The sequence below is a fragment of the Leptosomus discolor genome, chromosome 1 (genome assembly GCF_034619465.1).
Source record: "Leptosomus discolor isolate bLepDis1 chromosome 1, bLepDis1.hap2, whole genome shotgun sequence".
Classification (NCBI taxonomy): domain Eukaryota; kingdom Metazoa; phylum Chordata; class Aves; order Leptosomiformes; family Leptosomidae; genus Leptosomus; species Leptosomus discolor.
The window spans coordinates 207,613,065-207,633,186 of record NC_141391.1 but is presented as its reverse complement, the minus strand read 5'-3'; the positions used below and the strand labels follow the sequence as shown (position 1 = coordinate 207,633,186).

Genomic DNA, 20,122 nt, shown 5'->3' with positions numbered 1-20,122 from the left:
AGAGTCCAGCGCAGAGCCACACAGATGATGAGGGGGGTGGAACATCTCCCTTAGGATGAAAGGTTGAGGGACTTGGCTCTCTTTAGCTTGGAGGAGACTGAGGGGTGACCTCATCAATGCTTATAAATACGTAAAGGGCGAGGTCAGGAGGATGGAGCCGGGCTCTTCTTGGTGATGTCCAATGATAGGACAAGGGGCAACGGGTGCAAGCTGGAGCACAGGAGGTTCCACATTAATATAAGGAAAAACTTTCTCCCTGTGAGGGTGACAGAGCACTGGAACAGGCTGCCCAGGGAGGTTGTGGAGTCTCCTTCTCTAGGGACATTCAAAACCCGCCTGGACGTCATCCTGTGTGACCTACTTTAGGTGGTCCTGCTCTGGCAGGGGAGTTGGTCTAGGTGATCCTTCGAGGTCCCTTCCAACCCCTAACATTCTGTGATTCTGTGGTACTGCCCAGAACTGTAGAACATATTGCTTGGGGTAAGGATGCCTGGAGGCCATGTAACTGAGCGTCAGCAGCTTCTTTCCATAACATCATTCAAGTTTCTTACTGACATTTTCAGAATCGCATTTATCATGTTTAATGAGGACTTTGCTGTGTTAGAACAGTTTCTTTACTGGGTTAGGCACCTCTTATCTTTTAAAATCTACTTTTCATAATCTCTTGTTGCAAATCAGGGCACATTTTCCTTTTGTTGACTGACACACTAAGAAAGATATTGCAATAATATAAGCAAAAGTAGGAATTTTCCTGATGAACTAATTTAGAACTCTGCTTTTCCAATGATTTCTTTTTCCAAAAATACATAGTATCATGAAAGAACATGAACACTCAGGCAAAATCCCTACTTTCTTTTAAATCAGTAGGAATTTCACCACTGACCTAAAATTTGTGCGGGAATTTCTTCTGGGTCATTGGGATTAAAGCCTGAAATACTACTCTAACTGGTTACTTCAGCTGTAGAATGACTCAAGGCCCCTGCTGATTCCCTCATGCTGGCATTACTGTGAGAACCAGAACTGAGAAGACTATCTGTGGCTTTAGACATGAAGCTATGGATAATGTTTCATCTCTTTACTTAAGCATCTATGAATGCATGAGCTGGCCCTTATTAATAACGTATTTTGAAGTATCAAAATAGGGACAATTTTATGGAAAAAAATAAACCTTTTTATTATCGCACTTTAGTTGGGGACTTCAGAGTGAACATGTGAAGGTGGAAATACTACTAACAGGAAATCCTCAAGTAGCTGTCTGAATTACATGGTAAATTTGAGTCATCCAGAATACAAAAAGAAAATCACAACAAAGTTCAAAAGTAGCCAAATGATGCTAGACAATTACCAAATTCTTCTGTTCATAACGAAGTTTCATACAGGAATAAGAAGTGACATTTAATTAATAAATCATAAATGTAGTCTTTTACTTTGAGTGATCTTCCTTTAACAGTATTTTTTATCTCAGTTTGGAACTATAAAAGCTGAACTGGAACAAAAAAAGAGGGACTTCTAATATGAAATTAAAATACCTGACTGCCTAGTAAGGATTGCTTTCTGAATTTAAATTTGCCTTCTAAATTCATAGTGTCTTTCTCATTGGAACAAACCCTTGGAGGTGCAGGTCTTAATTTACATTTTAGAGGAATTGCCTGGATAAGGATGGGAATTCAGCCTTACTGATTTTTATCTTGATCTTGTTTCCACCTTGTAAGAGAACTGGTGAGTGTGGTCTCAGGACTCTCACCAGTCCTCTGAACATCTAATGCTCATGCTTGGAGTTAGTAAACTTTAGATAATTGGCTATGTGGGTGACAAGAGTAATTAGCCTTAAGAAAAAGACCAGTACTGAATGGACATGACTGCTTAAGTTATAGGCTTGGACAACTTGGGCACTTAAAGTTTGGTAACTGCCTTATAGTCTGCAGAGCACCTGTGTAATGTGTGGTGCGGCAGGCATGGCTCCTCAAGCTTTTGCATGTCCCCATGCGCATCCAGCTCACCTTTCATTAACATGAACCGGGAGACTGTTCCCATCATGCCTGTTTGTGGAAATCATCAGCTGAATGAAGGATTTCTTGAGCCTTTTGTGATAATTTTTGAGCTATCTGTGACAATCAAGACCCAGAATGGGAGAGGTTGTTTCTGAGGGCACAAGCCCTCAGAATTTCAGAATTAAATTTCAGGAATATTTTGGAGTCTAATTTTTCATGTTTAAAAATTAGACATTTGTAGGAAATACAGGTGGTGTAGCAAGAAGAGTTTGAGGAGGGTTCTGTGGACCTTTTTGAATAATAGAATTGCTTTATTAATTCAAATAAAAACATTTTAGTGATCTTCTTCGTCACTAGACTTCTTATTGAGAGCTGCCACAAAGTAGTCGTAGCAGATAATCCGTCATACATTGCAGATTTTGAAGTAATTTCTCTCTTACATTATAATGTAAGTCTTTCCAGTACTGGCTTGGCTGTGCAAGTATACATGACAAGGTGAAAGCTAAGTTTGTCTGGTTCCTTTAAATAGGATATTTTGACATGGACAAATTGTTGTAAAATCTGATCTACAGATAGAGGTCTCTGTCCAGACACATACTGTAAGGTTTAACGATGAGCCATGTATTTGTAGATGTATAAGGAGGATCGCTTTACAACATGACTATATGGCCTTGCTTAAATCAGTTGATGCATTAGTTATTTCATTTCAGGCATGTGATTTTTTAAAAAAACCCACACACAATGACACATAAATGCCAACCCAATTGCTTTTTCCCTAGTGTGACCAAGTAGATGTACTGTACAGTTCATTACAGTTGAAATAGTAACTTGCATATAAATAAGGTCTTTGTACTAGCTTGTATTAGGTTGAATTTTTATCCATTATTACTATTACTTAAGAAGACTTTTTGCTAGAGTTATGTAGCTGTAATTTATTAATTTACTTGGGAAATATTACACAGCCAGGATGCCATATGTATGCTGAAATTTATCATGGTAGGTAACTCTTTTACTCTTGGTTTGTTTTGGGTTTTTTTTCAAATTATACACCACATCTCTTTCATTTTTAATAAAGGCATTGCATATATTTTTTGAAAAGACTAATATGTATTTCAATGTGGTACAGCAATGTTCAGTCTAATCAGCTTAGGAGCTATTTTAGAATACAATTCCAATTTGTTAGTTATGATGGAAAACTGAAATATGCAGCTATGTATTTCTGCTAGATGTATGAATTTGTCTTTTTGTTGTCCAATTATTTAAAAAGTGAGTAATAATGATTAAAAATATAGTTATTAGCTGCAAGCCTGTTTGATGAATCCGCTAGAAAGGGTGCATTTGTCAGCCTTCAGAAGCCTGCTTGTGATACTTGCAGTGCCATGTCCTTTCAATGTTGGAACGAGGTTGGAACTCACAATCCCAGTGAAACAGGGCAACCTTTGCAGACAAAATGCTTTGGGAGGGAAGGACAGGAAATTAATTTGACTGTGAAACACTGATGTAAAAACATCAACCAGATGAAGAAAAAAGGGGAAATTTTCTCCAGCAGAAAGAAATGCATAATTCAGCTGCACAACTTGATGTTATCAACTGACAGGGAAGTGATCTTTACTGTAGAAGATTAGACAGCAAATCAGCCAAACCCATCTGTTATGACATTTGGTTTCCTTAAGATCCATATTCTCTGCAAGTTCATAGAACTGGCTCAAGTTACCAGGAATTAACTATATTATGAGCCACAGACAAATATTGTTCTAATCACTGGACCATTTGAAGGAAACTAATTTTAAAACTTTGTTAACATACTTATTGCTGGCAACTAATACTTTTAAGGTAATTAATAAATTTACTCTTGTGAACAATAGCAATTACTAAGAGATGGGCAGTTACTTACAAAAATATTATTTTGGGAGCTTTTGGGGACATTGTAGAAGTGTTGCTCTTACTGTAGTGTACTACTTTGTATATATCTGATGCAATATCTGTGCCATTAATTTGCAATTATGAAAATTGCATAAGAAATAAAGAGACTTTCAAGTTATGTGAATGAGTCATTTCAAAAACCACTGCTTTTCTGACTTTAGTTCAAGACAGCCCACACCAGGGTGAATACAGAGTATATCAACATCTGTAAAAGATCTTGAGTCTGATGAATTTATTAGTCTTTAAAACATTTGTCTCTGTAGAGAATACTGATCTTTGATTTCCAAAAGCTAGGCTTTTTTTTTTTTTTTCCCTCTAACTATATGAGGCATAAAAAGAGAAACTTCAAGGAGGATTTAGCACATTACTTTATAATAGGATTTATCTTTTTTTTTTTTTTTATCTGCATCTTTTTTGCTGTGACTTGATATTCTGGGAATTCTTTGGAAAAAAACAGTTGGGTTTTAATACCACAAACATGTACTAACATGTTTAACAGTGTGCATATGGGCGATCGCTCGGTTTTGTAAAGCTAAGAGAATGAGAAAATATTTGCTGAACTGGAAAGAGTAACCAAGAATATCTCCTGATCTTCAACGGTATGGAATAGGCCCAGTGCTTCACTAAACAAAAGCTCTTAAATGTTGCAAATTCTTTTTTTGCAAGTGGACAAACTAGCCTAAGATCTGAGATCTATTTTGATTTCATGGATGTTGTGAATGTGAAGAGTAGAAAATTATTCTGTAAAAGAACTCCAATTACCACGATTTGAACTGCAATGTAGAGTTCCAACCTGACATCCCGAGCCAGGCTCAGTCTTAAGAAAACAAAACAGCTCTTCTTCTCTGTCTGCAGATGAAAGCATCATGAACAGCACAGAGGTGGCAGCTGAGACATCAACATGCATTCAGGGACAGGGAGAGGGTTACCGTGGCACGGTCAACACCATATGGAGTGGAATCCAGTGCCAGCGGTGGGACTCCCAGTTTCCTCACCAGCACAACATCACTCCTGAGAACTTCAAGTGCAAGTGAGTAGAGACATGTGGGTATTACTGCAGTAGGAAGACTTTAGTTTCCAAACGTTTAGAAATTCATGCCACCAAACTAGACCATAGGGTCCCTGTCCCTGCTTTGTGACCTGATGTGTTCACTCTACTTGCTAGTGCTGAAAACCATTTGATCATGGGACAATCAGTTCTTCATATCTGAAAATATTAGTTCTAGACAAACTTGTGTGAAATTGTAGGGGTTTTTATGAACTTTTTCTTCAAGCGTGTGTTCACCGATTTAATTGATTGTGAAGCGTATGGATGTTTTCCAGACTGGGACGTGAATCAATAGCACTGGTACATTACTATTGTTTTTCTTTCGTGGAGGTAAGTACTTGTTTGCAGTTTGGTTACTGATTTTAACTTACTATGTCCTAAATGTTACCTAAGTGTAACCTTCTTGGCAATACTTTGGCATTTATAATATTTGACAACACTTCTTTTATTTTCCATCTTTTCAATCCTTTTTCTGTGTCATTACTAAATGTAATTGCATGAATAGGACTACTTTTACCCATGGACCAGTGGACATCTAATCTTTCTGTACAGTTCATAAGCTCCCAAGATGTGAATTTACTTTAAGCCGTTACCTTAGTTGTGCTCTTTCAGTCCTTTTTTTCACTGAGCATTGAGGAAACCTAGCTGATCAGCATGGACCCAAACCCCCGTTTGTACTAAGTGTCTTTATTGATGGCTAAATATCAGACTGGGCTTGTGCTGGAATTTCGTACTGTGGATCTTTCAAGGTAAAGAAAAGATTCCAGTATGAGTTCGGATTATGTCTCTAACAGTAGCTTGTTTGAGCATAACAATTAGATTTGTCTTAATCTCTTCACTACTACCATTCAGTTTACTGATCAAATACTGTGCATTGTAACACTGAAAATGTTTACTCAAAATGAAACAATCATCATTGTAATGGAAAATAGGACTGATCCTGAGCTTTCTCTGTTAATCTCAGGGCCACCTTGAATCTACCAGGAAGTTAGTGCTTGAGCTTGATGCACAGGTCTTTCTCAGACAAACCATGACTTAATTTGCGCAGTACCTGTGTTATGCCTCTGCAGGCTTAGGCCCTCATGCAGTTTCAACTATGTACCTAGCAGTGTAGGGAGACTAACAATATTAGGACTGCTTATTCCATCAATGTTTGAGAGAGTAGTGGCTATTCAGGCCAATAGCTTGGGTAAAATCAACAGAACTGCTGGTATGACTGTTCAAAACTCACATAAGTAAGAATTATAGTATTAAGTTCATTCTTTCCATTGTCCATTATCAGTAAGTGCTGCAGACAGAAAAATATGGTGAGATATGGAGATGCACAGAACATGGCAACAACTGTCAGGAGATGGGAAAATAAAACCTTCGTTTAAGAGGTTTGACTATTTCATGCAAGCTGCGAGACACATTTAAAGATGTTCCCTTGTGACTAACTTTAAGGGTAACAGCTGTATAGAATTTCAACATATATTTTTTTATATACCAAGATTCAGTTTCTTAAATGAATCGCTGACAGTCTACAGGACTCTGTTTCTCTAAACTCAGCAGAACCATTTAAAATACAGGGAATTCTAAGCACTGTGGTAATGTTTGTATTTAAAAGCACTTGTAATGTATTACAGGTGTATCCAATGTCAGCTTGCATGCAAATTTTGATGAAGAATTCTGAATAAAAATAAGCTATATTGAAAATACTGTTAATCTTGAAATGAAATCTTATATCCAGTCAAAACATAGGTCCACTGAAAATGAATTCCCATAACCATATCCTTATTACAATTACTTTGTTTTACTGGACACTGTTCTTACTGTGTCCTCATCTCCTTGCGCTTGACACTGATCAGTGACACAGAAATTAAGGAGCCTATATTATTACTAATTCATAATAATAACCAATAGAATGCAACAGTGGTTTTAGATTATTCCTGCTGTGAACTAACGTATTTGTTTTTATAGGGATTTGAGGGAGAACTACTGCCGAAATCCAGATGGATCTGAATCACCCTGGTGTTTTACTACTGACCCAAACATCCGTATTGGTTATTGCTCCCAGATTCCTAAGTGCGACGTATCAAATGAACAAGGTAACGGAGGGAAGGGTGATAACATGATTTTAAATGAACGCTGTACTGTTCCAAATGGCAGATAGGCAGGCTTGAAAAATGGAGAAGTTGGTCTCAGTACATCTGTATTACACCTGTGTAGTTCCATTTTGGCTTTATTTGCATACTTGGGATTCATCATGGTGTAAATGAGATTCATTTCTCAGTTCGTGTTTTGATTCCAGCAGGGAAAACTGCAGCAAAGTTTTGCTATTGGATCTGATTTTTAGACAAGGTGAATCTGTGTGCTGTTTTCTGTTAGCTGGAGATATGCTCCACTGTCTTACCTTTCTTAGTTTGAAAGGCCTTTTTCCAGAGCTGAGATATTTCCTTGGTTCACAGTCTTCTTATAATTGCATATGAGGCCACAAAGAGTGATTTTTTTAGATTTATTTTTATTTTTATACTCCCTCATCTAAAAGGAGTTGAGCTGAAAAAAACACATGGGACTTCCCATATAGGCTCTTAGCTTCAAGCTGTTACCTCTGCCTGTAAAGTCCACTCTGAGTCTTCAGGCAAATGTTTTTTCCATGAGGTCTTGGTATTACTCTAAGGAGTATCATTGCATTCTGAGAACTGATGTCAATCATAGCATAAACTGAGCCTAAGACCTCAGACCTACGACACTTTATCAGGTTGCATTAAGTTCTCCATCTTTAAATTTTAGCTATTTTTTTCTGTTAAAATTTGAAAGAGTTGCAGTTGCAAGAATTATGTCAGAAAAAGGATTAAACTTTTACTTTCATTCTGTGTTTTTTATAAGTATCAATTATGAAATAGAAAACATACTGATGAATATGAAATGTAATGCTTTCTACAAAAAGTCTTTATAGTAGTGATCATTTTAAACAACTCTCTTGAAAAGTCTCAAAAAGGCTTGTGATAAAAGCTTATGAATTAAATATGACTTCTGCTGGAGTGAACAGGCAAGTTATTGAATTACATTAAAAGTAAAATCATGTTGATTTTTTGATTTTGCCGCAGTAGTACGTAAGTCTGGAATTATATACTGTTGCCAGTATCCAAAATCTACAGAAAGGTGAATTGTTTCAAATGGCCTAAGTGTACCTGTTTTTTGAGGAGGGAGGAATAAGGGGGCATTTTTGCTTTGTTTTGTATAAAACAGCTCCTGACAACTTTTAGAATATTCTGTGTGACCTTTCTAAATTAACACTAAACTATTTACGAAAGAAATTTTCCCAGTTTATCTAGGTAAGACAAAATTTTGAATTCTACTGTGTTGAGAATGAAGGTCTCAAGCAGGAGATTATGTATCTAAATTTGGAAACTTTCTCACATTTTCATACTGATTTGATTTATACAATTGTCTGATTTATATTGTATAATGCTTGCTAAATATCGCACTTGTCTTTAATTATTTGATTATTGATGGAAAGGATGAGTTTTCAATGTTGCACAATCACCCTCCACTTCTTTTTGTCTCAACACTCTATTCAGATTGTTATCGTGGCAATGGCAAGAGTTACATGGGGAATTTATCCAAGACAAGATTTGGGCTAACTTGCTCCACATGGGACAAGAATATTGAAGACTTACGTAGGTGTGTACATATGAAACAGAAAGAGATGGTTCAGTGAGTCCTGAATAAATACTGCCTCCAGATGGCATCTCTTTTTCCTCTGCAGTGATTCTAAAATAGCCCCTTACGCTCTGGAACTTTTAGTATCTTTTTTGTTTTCTTTTTTTTTTTCATTTTTTTTTTTTAATTGGTATTTAAATATATTACACAACATGTCTTTGTTCAGGCTAACCACTAATTGCAGGCTTTGGGATGTTTCTTAGTGTTTATCTTACTGGCCTGGTTTACCCCATCTTTGTCTTTGAAAGTTTGGTTCTATGAGAGGATAGCAGAAATAAAGTAGGAAACAGTTGTCACATCAGTCTGATCTCACAGTTCATGCCACTTTGAGCAGGAGGTTGGACCTGAAACCACCTAAAGTCACTTGCAGCTTGAAATTGAATCTTGCGTCTATAACCTAAAGATGCTGGCATCAAATGCCATTAAAGAGGCTTGCAATTTCTGTTGTTTGTCATTAATTTGTCTTCATATTCAAGTAGTGGAAATGGCACGTTACTTCAGTTTATTTGTTAAAATAAAAATGAATCGGCAGTAAGTACAAAAGAAGTTGTGAGTTTCCAAGACTTTTTCAATCGTGCCAGGATCCTCAGTGTTGTCTCTGCTGGTTCAGACCAGTAGATTAACTAATCTCGGGAGTGACAAGAAAAATGACTTCCAAGTACCACACAGAGATTCATCAAAAATTTTGCTATGTATGTGATATTACTCACATTAGGGGCCCAGGTGGAAACAGTTTTCCCTTTGTTTTCCTTTAGTTTCTGAAGTCTATGCAATTATGTTTATATTACCTTTGGTACTTGTTGTTGAGTTAGTGCTTGTGTTCACCATAGTCATAGTGCCCAACATATTAGACGTTGCCCTCTGGAATTTGGCTGTCCCAGATTCCTGTTGCTGATGGTCAGTGAGATCAAGGTGTGTAAGTCAGTAGGTCAGGCTTTGGGGAAGCTGTATTGCAAAAGGCAGACTTCAGTGGCACTGTCTGGAATCACCAACTGGACTCTATGTGCTTTTTTCCCACACAGGGTCAGAGACAGCATAGATATTCCAGTGTGCTGTCCATATAAGGGAGAAAGAGGTTTAAGATCATGACTTCTGAGAGCTCTGATAAGTCTTCAGTAATCTGTGAATGAGACAGCTTGAACCTACTGGATGCTTGATGCAATTACATTCATGTAATCTTCATCACAGATCAGCCTTGCTTCTCTAACTCCCAAAAATTTTTCATCTGGGAACTTCTTTGGGGAGTGGTCTGTCTCACTCCAGCAGTTACTCTTGTTATGGGTGTGCTAGAAGAAGCACACGTGGTTGGGTATAAACTAAAAGAGCAGTGCAGCTGTAACTGAGGAGCCTGTATGCTTCTGTTTGACAAGCCAGAAATAAACATCTCTCTTTGCACCAGATTTTCACTCCAAAATTACACCTTTAAAGTGCTTCCTGTAGGTTTGCAACTTAGGTGACCTGTCACTGCAGTTTGTCTAAGCCATTCATCCTTCTCCTTGCCTGCTGCTCAGTCTTGCTAACTTTCCTGTGTTTGTCTTTCCTTTGCCTAAGATTCAGCTTTCTTTGCAGATTCAGTCCTCCCTTGTGCTGTTCATCTGCAGGGAGAAGGTACCTGTGCTCCCAGAGAGGCCCGCAGATTTGCTGAGGGCAACACAGACTCTCTTCTAATCAGTACAATGATCACTTCTGAGGGCGTCGAGGGATTTTAGCTCAAGCGGGAGATCTAGAAACCTCCCAGCTGTGTGGTGGACACAGTGCTTAAAATAGCAACCAGACGAAACTTGGACCCAGATCCAGAAAATATTTGGGTCTCATCTTGTGTTTGATTTTAACCAGCCCTAAACCCTGACCTGTAGGCTTCTCAGTCAGCTAATATTACAATGTGGAGCAAAGCATCATTTAACCTTTGAAAATTTGGGCTATAGTATAAAGCTTTTCAGCACTTTGAATTTTTTTTTCCCTGTAGGCATATACAAATATTCAGAGAACCAGATGTTAGTAAACTGAAGAAAAACTATTGCCGCAATCCAGATGATGATTTTCATGGTCCCTGGTGTTACACAGATGATCCTCTTGTTCCCTGGGATTACTGTCCTATTTCTCGATGTGAGTACTTGGGATGCCTCAGGCATTGTCAACTGTGCAGTCCCAGTGAAGCCATGGTGTCGCAGGCATATTCATACCTTTCTATTGTCACTTGTGGCAGCAGAAAATGTGTAATTCTATCAAGAATCAATTGTGCATGACTGAGAAGGAATGGACAGAAGCTGCTTGTGCAATATATGATCAGGGAGTCCTTTTCCTTGACCAGCTTGGAGATTTCAAGGCTTATTTATGTAGCAGGAGCATAAAAGGGCTATTACAGATGGTCAAACATTTTCCAACAGATCTAGCTATTGAATGAGGGCTGGATGGAGACAAAGAATTGTCTAGTGGTCAGAATGCTGTCTGTGGCCTCGAGAAACCCGGGGACAGTTATCTTCTGTGCTACAAGCTTCATAATCTCTTTGAGTGATCTTTATTTGTTTGTAAATTTAGGATAAATCATTATATATATGCTGAAGTGTGTATGTGCTATATAGATTAGATTCTGTTTCGGATGTTTATGGGATGATTTAACTCCTGGCAAGAACTAGGAACATCACTCCTCCAAAGCTGCATGTTAATATCTAAATAGTTTAAATAAACAGAACTAAAAATCTGGGGATATTCAATAATAAACTGATGTTAAGTGAAAAAAGACAAATTTTTGCTGAAAAATGTGTGATTCACATTGATGTTCAAAATTTTTCTCTTCAATTCTTATTTCTAAATCACTGTGCTTTATAACCTAGGAGAACATTTAATGGTAAATCAGGCTTTTGAATGCATGTCTGTGATCTCTAGAGGTTAAGGATAATGTCACATTCATTCCTAGCAGCAATCTGCTGCATTTCCTCATAGTCTGAACTGCAGCACTTCTAAAAGGTGATATTTGAAGTCTCAGGTGATATTTTGGCATCTATGTGAAGAGTAAACAAACTGCACAAACCGTTATTTGTGTCAATGTAGGTAAAAAAAACAGCTGAAGAAATATAAACTTTAGTCACTCACTCTGAGTTCATTGTCTGAATCTATGTATTCCTAAGGAAGTATTCACAGCAAACATTTGTCGGTTATATGGTGAGTATTATGATTTCAGGAATCAAACTCCAAAGCTGGAATATGGCTGTTTTACAATTGTAACTCATATGGACTAGTAGCTCCCTCAGGTATTGATAACCAGCTTAACCAGTACAGACAAAATGCTGGCAGTTCCCAAGTGTATTTATTTGCTTGGTGCCTTTAGCTGGTCTCTTCAAACTGCACTATATACGCATGGAAATTTAACTATGTGTATAACTGTATACCTTTATTTTTATATATATATATATAAGTATATAGTTGCTTAATGATGGAAATCTAGTTGGATGAGATTGTTTAAATTTTGCCTGTGCAACTTTTCGGTAGCTGCGCATGTACCTCTAGCTTATAATTCTGGGTCACTCTGCAGACTTCATTGAAGGCAAAAATTTTGAATCAAGTTCAAGCAACTTTGTTGTGAGTGTATTTTGACTAGGACTAGGTGGAAGAACCAAACCAGGTTCTGGGGAACACATTTTGATAAGGATAAGTTTTCTGATGGCGATATAAAAGGGCTTTTGAAGTTTCAAAGGTTTTTGAGGAAATTAGAAATTTTCATTAGATCTGATTTGGATTTAATCACAGGACTTCCATAGTTCCTGAAAGCTTATATAAGTCACAACTTCATTTTTCAGCATTTGCTTGCTCAAATGAAACATGTGAATGGAACATCATAGCCTGATGTATTCAGGATTCAGCCAAGAAGAAAAATGCTTGAAACTCCGGTTGCAAAATGTTTAATTCTTATTTCATTTTATTTCTTCTTCATTTTGAAGTTTAAAACTTTGTGAACTATGAAAACTGACAATATGCCATTTGCTGTTTATTTTTGCTCTGTTCAATTCTTAGATGTATTTTATTTTTGTATTATGACTATCTTATGTGTCTGTCTAGGTGAAGGTGATACAACGCCTACTACAACCAGCTTGGATGGTAAGTAAGTTTGCAGATGTACTGCATGTATAGTATCCTCTAAGATTAGCTGTTTCTTTTTAATTGGGAAACAAGAGAAAGATCAGTTAAAGATACAGAAAACCATATAGCTTGGGAAAAGTTGCTTTCACAACAGGAATATGTAGAATAGCTTTATACTCCTTTATCTATTCTCACTGTCCTCTCTAGCCAGGTGAGATATGGTAAAAATTTTCAAAGTTTGCTTTATAATTATATAAATCTCTGAAAAATCTGTTTAAATATATGTATTTTATATTCCCTATGAACATTTATATAGACTGACCCAGCTTACTGAAGCAGTTTTGATGTCTAGAAATATATTTCATTAGTGCAGAAAAGTTAATCCATAATAAGTATTGACCTTCTTGTGGTCCTTATGTGCAACTGTACAGGTTTCTACTGCTGTTTTTAGTAAAATGTGATCTCTGGACCTGCTTTCAGATACTGCCATTCCTTGTGCCTCAACAAAACATTTGAGAGTTGTAAATGGAATCCCAACACAAACTAATGAAGGATGGGTGGTTAGTTTGACATACAGGTAAATATCACTTTGATTAGAAAGGTAACATGTCTACTAGGATATTTGTTTTGGAACTGTAGAAAATGTTGACCATAATAAGAATACTTCTAGATTGCAGTTAAATTATGTAAAAACAGAAAATCAGCATTTCTGGAACATCAGGTGGTTCCATAGTACTCACTCTGTCAGTGAAATATTTATGTGTTCATTATCACTAACTTACACGTGTGAGTCTGTAAAGCATTCATAGCATTTTGCTCTTCCAATTAACTACTGCAAACTTTTTCATGACATTGCCTTAGCATTTAGCATTAAACTGTTTATTTTAGAGACTGTTATGAAAAATTGAGTTTCATGTCAATATTTTCACTTTAACAGCAATGCATTTAGTTGTGAAGTTTTGGATTCAGGATTTATACCCATGTCAAATTTAGCTTTCTGCTCATATGATTGCATGCAATTAAAATGTATTCTGTATTTAAAAAATAAGCAGGAGCTATAAAGAAATCCTTTTCATTCTGTAAAACAAGACCTTAACATGTACAGATGGATATGTATATTATGTTATGGCAGATCTTACTTTGATACTGTGTAAAAGCCAGAACACAGAATTACTGTTTCCTGTGTTCATTACTCTGGTTCATAACTCATCAGCTGGAAGTGTGAATCATTAGTGTATTACAGGACATATATCTCATGCATCAGCCTTGTACCTTCTATCATGAAAAAAAGAAGTTAAAAAAAGTCTTTTTTTGGTGTGCTGGTACAGACAGAAGTACAGCTCAATTCTATCAGCTTATGATTCGTCATCTCTTTTAAAATCATATAAAATAGGTCTTAAATGAAAAATTGGCGTAAAGAAAAAGGTAAAAGCCTATTTTCTACCTTGCTTCATTTGTAGAGAAATTCTGGGGGTCTTTTCCATCCTTGGTAATCTCTGCACTTTATGAGATCCAATCAGAACTAGACCTTTCTGTAAGTGTAGTGGATGGTCCAGAAAGACATTTCTAGAGGTACTCCCTCTATCCCTAGAAGAAATAATCAGATAGGTGGGCTGAATCACTCTCTGGAAAAGTTTATCACTGTACTGTTTTTAAAGCAACCTTGATGTTTGAGGAACTTTTAGACAGCTACTGTGACAGCATCTGCATGCGTAAAATTTAAATAGCTAATATTAAGGTAGTTGAACCTGGGTTTTTTGCTATGCAACAAAATTCCATTAGGTAGATGAGTGCTTAAATGATTGCAGATTCTTTCATGAAACAGGGATTGCTAGAGCAGCAAAATATATTTTAAATTATTACATGTGGGCATAAAAATGTAGTTTTATTTTGTATTGTTACCAAGGAAGCAAATAGAATGTCGTCTGAAACAAAATCTTAATGACTTCAGGACTTTCTGAAAAAACTGTACACTTCGAAATGGAATTGCCTTGTCTGAATGGTAAAGGCTTAGTGGTACTCAGAAACTTCTATTCATATTTGGCCACCAAGGTCTACCTCTAAATGTTAAAATAAACAATGACATATTTTGTTATATATCCAATCCAGATTCTGTTATCAGGTATATTTAAGTATATTTGGCTGCATTACTGTAGGTGCATACTTCTAAAGCAGATGATGAAATCTCATAAATTCCTTTTAATAATTAGTGATGCAAACATAACATGGAAGAACACATTTATACTCCTGATTGTGACATTTTATAATAAAACTGGGCAGAATCTATATTTTAAAAAGAATCCAGCCTTTTGGACCAGATATTTTGTTCCTCAACCAAAATACAATTAAAAAAGAAAAAAAAAAAAAGAGGTAAGCATCTGTGTTATTCTGCTGTCTTTGAACTCCATATAGAGTCTGGGCTCCTTCCAGCAGTTCTTTGCAAAGCTTTGAACATTTGTGTGATTTGAATTTACAAATTGTGAGATTTTAACCTTTTCCCAAATTGCTGACAATTCTGATTCTGTTTCCAAAGAGCTGCAGAAAATAAATGTGATTTTGGAGGCACAAAGAAGGAAAGTAATTAATCTGCATTCCACAGTCATCTTTATTTTTGAAAGAACTGTCATGCTTAATTGCTTTAATTATACTTGATAGATTATGCTGCAGGTTCTCTATAATCACATGTAGGATGTCATACGTTGCAGATTGTTTCCAACTGATGTATGTGGGGACAGAAATCTCATAGGGCTTGTAAGCAAATAGGAACTCTCCACCTTGAGGTCAATAATACTTACATGAATAATCACCAAATGTTTACATCTGGTGGCGGTTTGGGGACTCGCTTGAATGTTTCAGTCCAGTTCCTATTACAAAGAATTAGTTTGCCTCTTTTTTTTTTTTTTTTTCCTTAAATTATATCATTATTATTTGGAAACCACTAAATGAACAAAGTAACTAAATTTCTCTCTCCTCCTGGTTTTTGCACATAGGAGTAAATCTCTGCAAATTCATGTTACTCTAAGAGTTGAAACTATAGAGCAAAGGGACAGAGACATGTTTTTGCAGGCTGTCAACCACCTTTCACCAGCAAAAATATGGGGAACAAATGTTGGGGAGCAAAAGTACTCTTTAAACTTTTTAACTGTGTAGAAACTAATACTGTTACTTTTTTTTTTTTTTTTTACCTTTTTATTTCTTCTTTTTTCCCCAGGAATAAGCATATCTGTGGAGGTACTTTGATAAAGGAAGAGTGGGTTCTAACAGCAAGGCAGTGTTTCCCTTCTCGGTACAGTAGTCTGTAGCTTTGCAAAATTGAAATACATCTATTTTGGGGAATTTATCAGCACAACACTTCTTCAACTTAAATGCAGCAGTTTTCCCTCCTGTTTGGCTTTAACACTGCTTTTTGGATATAAAAGTCCTGTGGGACCTTGGTATTTTCTGTTATTACTGTTGTTAATCTAAAAGAGCTCTGGCTATTTTACATAGAAGTATAAATATGTTTTCCAAGTGTAGTGGTTAGACAATTGCCTCTTTATGAAAATAATCTCATGCTTCTGCTTAACTGCACAGAGTAAAACAGAAAACTTGGGCAAATCTAAAAAAGTTCAAAGGGTCATGCTGTCCAAGGATCTAAATGTTTGGACACTATTAGGAAACAAAAATAAAATTTTAGAAAAAGTTAAAGATAAAATTATGTAGTGGCTTCAGACCAATAACTTACATCTGAGCATGTTGATCTTGGAATAGCAGTTGGCAGCGTAAACCCATTTCTGGTGAAGAGTGTTAGTTAAGATCTTCTGGCGTAATCATATTAAGCTAAGTATTTTGAGTTATTTTATTATACACTCAGCAAAATCCTAACCAGCTTTGCCTCATTTAGGTACAAAGATTTGAAAGACTACAAAGCCTGGCTTGGAGTCCATAATATCAAAGGAAAGGGAGAGGAGAAGCATAGACAAGTTCTGAATATCTCCCAGTTGGTATATGGCCCCAGAGGGTCAGATTTGGTCTTACTGAAACTTAGCAGGTTAGTAGCTATTATTGCGAATTCCAGGATTTTCAACTGATGAATGAAATTATTCCTGAATAAGATTTGCAAATTCAGTTCTCCACTGACTCTGATACTGCAGATACTCCGTGGGGTAAACTTCCAATTGTAAGAAATTTTGCTTGGTATATGCAGAAATGCAGGTTCATCTACCTTACTGAGAAAACAGATGTTACTTCTGAAAAATTGTGCCTATATTTTTTTTTCCTGATAATCATGTTTAGATTTGTTGGGAGGCTATTTGGTTGGGTTTGTTCGATTTTTGGTTTGTTTTGTTTTTTAAAGGAACAAGCCACATCGACTTGTATATGTTTTTAATTTATAGATTAAGCACCAGATCGTAATTGAGATCCTTGTGTATATATGAGCTTTCAAACTTCCTGCATATTAGCAAAACTATGTATTCAAATGAAATGCCATCATTACTTACTTTTAAAATGAAAACCCAAGTTAAATAGCATAAAAGTGGTGACAGCATTTCAAGAAATCTTTTGACAGTTAACAGCTGTAGCACAAAAAATAGGTAGAAAAATCCATCATATTCTTCAAAGCTGGAAAAGAAAGGAAAAGAATTGGCACAGTTTTTAATTGCTGTGGTCTAGAACAGATTTAACGTAATTTTTAAGATACATTTTAGAAGGGTAAGTAAAATCCATTATATCTACTATTTGTTTTCTCTTTTCAGACCTGCCATATTGACAAATTTTGTAGAAATAATCCGATTGCCCATTTCTGGATGTACCATTCCAGAGAAGACCACTTGCAGTGTTTATGGATGGGGATACACTGGATGTAAGAAACTATTTTTAAAAACTAAATGAATACGTTGACAGCTTACTTCCTCTTGTCATTATAGGTGAGGCTGCTGGTACTGCCTAGTGCCACGGTTGTCCAACACTTTTTGTTATAAAATGCGGTTTAAATTTTTTTCTAATATTGTAAGTTTTTGAGCATTTTGTCTAAGATCATTTAATATGAAGTATTTTCTACTAGTACATCCTTTTCTTTTTTGTTTCAGTGACAGGAAAAATAATTCAAACATTTCAAAAAATGAACTAGACACAAATATTGTCCTACACGTTTAAAAAACCTGACAGAATTGTTTTGTGGCGTTCTAAACCTTTTTTGAAAAATTCCAGTTCATCTACTTGAGCAGTCTCTTTCTGTACACCAAAGTGGGCTGCTGTGTGGAAAAACTAATAAAGAATCATGTAATCAAAAACATAATTAACATACACAAAGACAGTGAGCTAAGGATGCACAGGCAGCAGTAAGTCTGGCATTTCCTAACTTTTGTGTACTTGACTTTACAACCTTACTAATGTTTATTAAACACAGTTTTTGTGTGAAGTAAATATAAATATGTGGGAGAACAGACATTTATTTAGTCTAGTAAATACTATATCTGGCTAATTATGTGTTGATGATAAAGTTAATAGATGCCAGTTGACAATAATTGCTCCAGTAATTACTGTGCTCGAATGTCATTTTGCCACAGCCCGAGTCAACAGCAGCAACATACTCATGCTGTCCTGGAAGCAGAGGCAAAACTAGACTGTAATTCTGAGGCTCTCTTCCTTGTAACCATTACTCTACATTTCTTTGTGGGTGGCAAGTAATCTGTACCAGCCCTCTCCCAGATGACTGCCTTTGATGTTCCCACCATGGCCGTATTAGCCATCCTCTGGGGGGAATGGCTGTCTGGGGGACAAAGTCAGGCTGCAGCACGGTGCAGCATCGCAGGAAAGCTTAGCTTAGGAGAACTGATAAGGAATTTGCAATATTGTGGAGTTATGTAATACAGTAAATACATAACATCTGTCAGCCAAGGACTTTGTGCTATATTTTATGCACTACTTATTATAATCCTCACAAGCATCCCGGGCAGGGAAGGAAGAAGTGTAACATCCATTTTTCAAGAAAACAGGATAGTATGTCAGTGAAGGGCAAACTTGGCATTTTCTTTTGATGGCTGTGCAGAGAATGGGCAGGTCCAGGCCCTTTATTTATCTTCGCAGCTTGTACAGACTTGTCTTTTGACATGTAGAACAAGAGTAAGCTCCACAGGGCTCCTGCTTCCTGACCTTCACACTGATGAATGGAGATTGCACAAGGCTGCGGCTCTGCCCTTGCAGGCAGAAAGTCATTCAGTGTAGCTGAGCCAGCACAGAACGAGAAAAACTCTGCTCTGCTACAGTATTTTTCAAGTCACATGTCCTTCCCTAGGCCATGGCCAGCACTGTTACACATTAACTCGTGTTTAAGGCAGGGAGCAAAACCCTCACTCCACTGATGGGAGTGACAACATTCTCAGGCTCTCTTTTTCCAATTTCTGTGACGGGACAGGGCAAGCTGGTAGTGAACTCTAGAGTAAACCCAGTTACCTAGCCCTTTCTTCTAATACAAAAACCTTCTCCAGATATTCTCAGAGAACTGAACAGACAGGCACACCAAACAAATTTCCTGCAAATCTCATTTGCAGCAAATATAAGAAATCCTAAAGACAAATGCATGATAACAGTGAGGATGGACAAAAATGTGAGTACTGGAAAGTACAATAATTGAAGTTACATAAGTAAGTTTATTCAGACTGCATCTTCAATTACTTCTTTCCCCCTAAAATAGAATAAAGTTTTCATTCTCTTTTCCATCCTAGTAATTAATTATGATGGCCTTCTCCGGGTAGCAAACCTGTTTATTTTGGGAAATGAAAAATGCAACCAATATCTCAAAGGGAAGATCACTGTGAATGAGTCAGAAATCTGTGCTGTGGCGGAAACCATTGGTGCGGGGCCTTGTGAGGTAAATACTACGTTTTGTGATACATTCTTAGGAGCCATCAGCCTGGCTATTTCTTTCCCAGAAATAATTTACTAGAGTTTTTTATAATTATTCTCTCTGCATTAAACTTGTACACAAAAAATTGTTTTAATCTTTTGCCTTGGGAAACAATTTGTGTTTCTAGTGATCTACTTTCTGCCAGAGTTTGAGAAAAGGTTCCTTTGCTTCAATTCCACCATAGCACCACAACAGTAAAGGATTTACATGAATGTTAAATACACTCATACATCCAAACACTTTGCTAGACTGAGACAAATTTGTATTCTGTATAATAAGGGCTAAAGTGGGCTGTGTGCTAGCAGCAGCAGGATATTTTGATTGAGTAGAAAGCAAAGGCTGGGACAAACTTAACTACTTACTTAGATGAGGACTTGCATGCAAAATACAAAAAAGTCACTCCTCAACAGAGTTGATAAAGTTATGAAGGAAGGAGAGAGCCGGGCGGAGAGGAACCTAATGACGTTCGAGGGAAAGTGTAGAGTTCTG

The 20,122-nt window shown here is 36.7% G+C and overlaps 1 protein-coding gene across 1 annotated transcript in view; it reads left to right on the top strand.

The window, feature by feature from the left end:
- The window catches only part of HGF (hepatocyte growth factor), a 56,690-nt gene that overhangs the window by 33,930 nt on the left and 2,638 nt on the right, over window positions 1-20,122 (top strand). Inside the window, exons 8-17 of the mRNA XM_086462444.1 lie at window positions 4,770-4,944; window positions 6,922-7,049; window positions 8,526-8,628; window positions 10,634-10,773; window positions 12,724-12,762; window positions 13,225-13,321; window positions 15,956-16,030; window positions 16,628-16,774; window positions 17,481-17,587; window positions 19,452-19,597. Coding sequence (XP_086318570.1) covers window positions 4,770-4,944; window positions 6,922-7,049; window positions 8,526-8,628; window positions 10,634-10,773; window positions 12,724-12,762; window positions 13,225-13,321; window positions 15,956-16,030; window positions 16,628-16,774; window positions 17,481-17,587; window positions 19,452-19,597 — 1,157 coding nt within the window. The remainder of the gene's footprint in view (window positions 1-4,769; window positions 4,945-6,921; window positions 7,050-8,525; window positions 8,629-10,633; window positions 10,774-12,723; window positions 12,763-13,224; window positions 13,322-15,955; window positions 16,031-16,627; window positions 16,775-17,480; window positions 17,588-19,451; window positions 19,598-20,122) is intronic.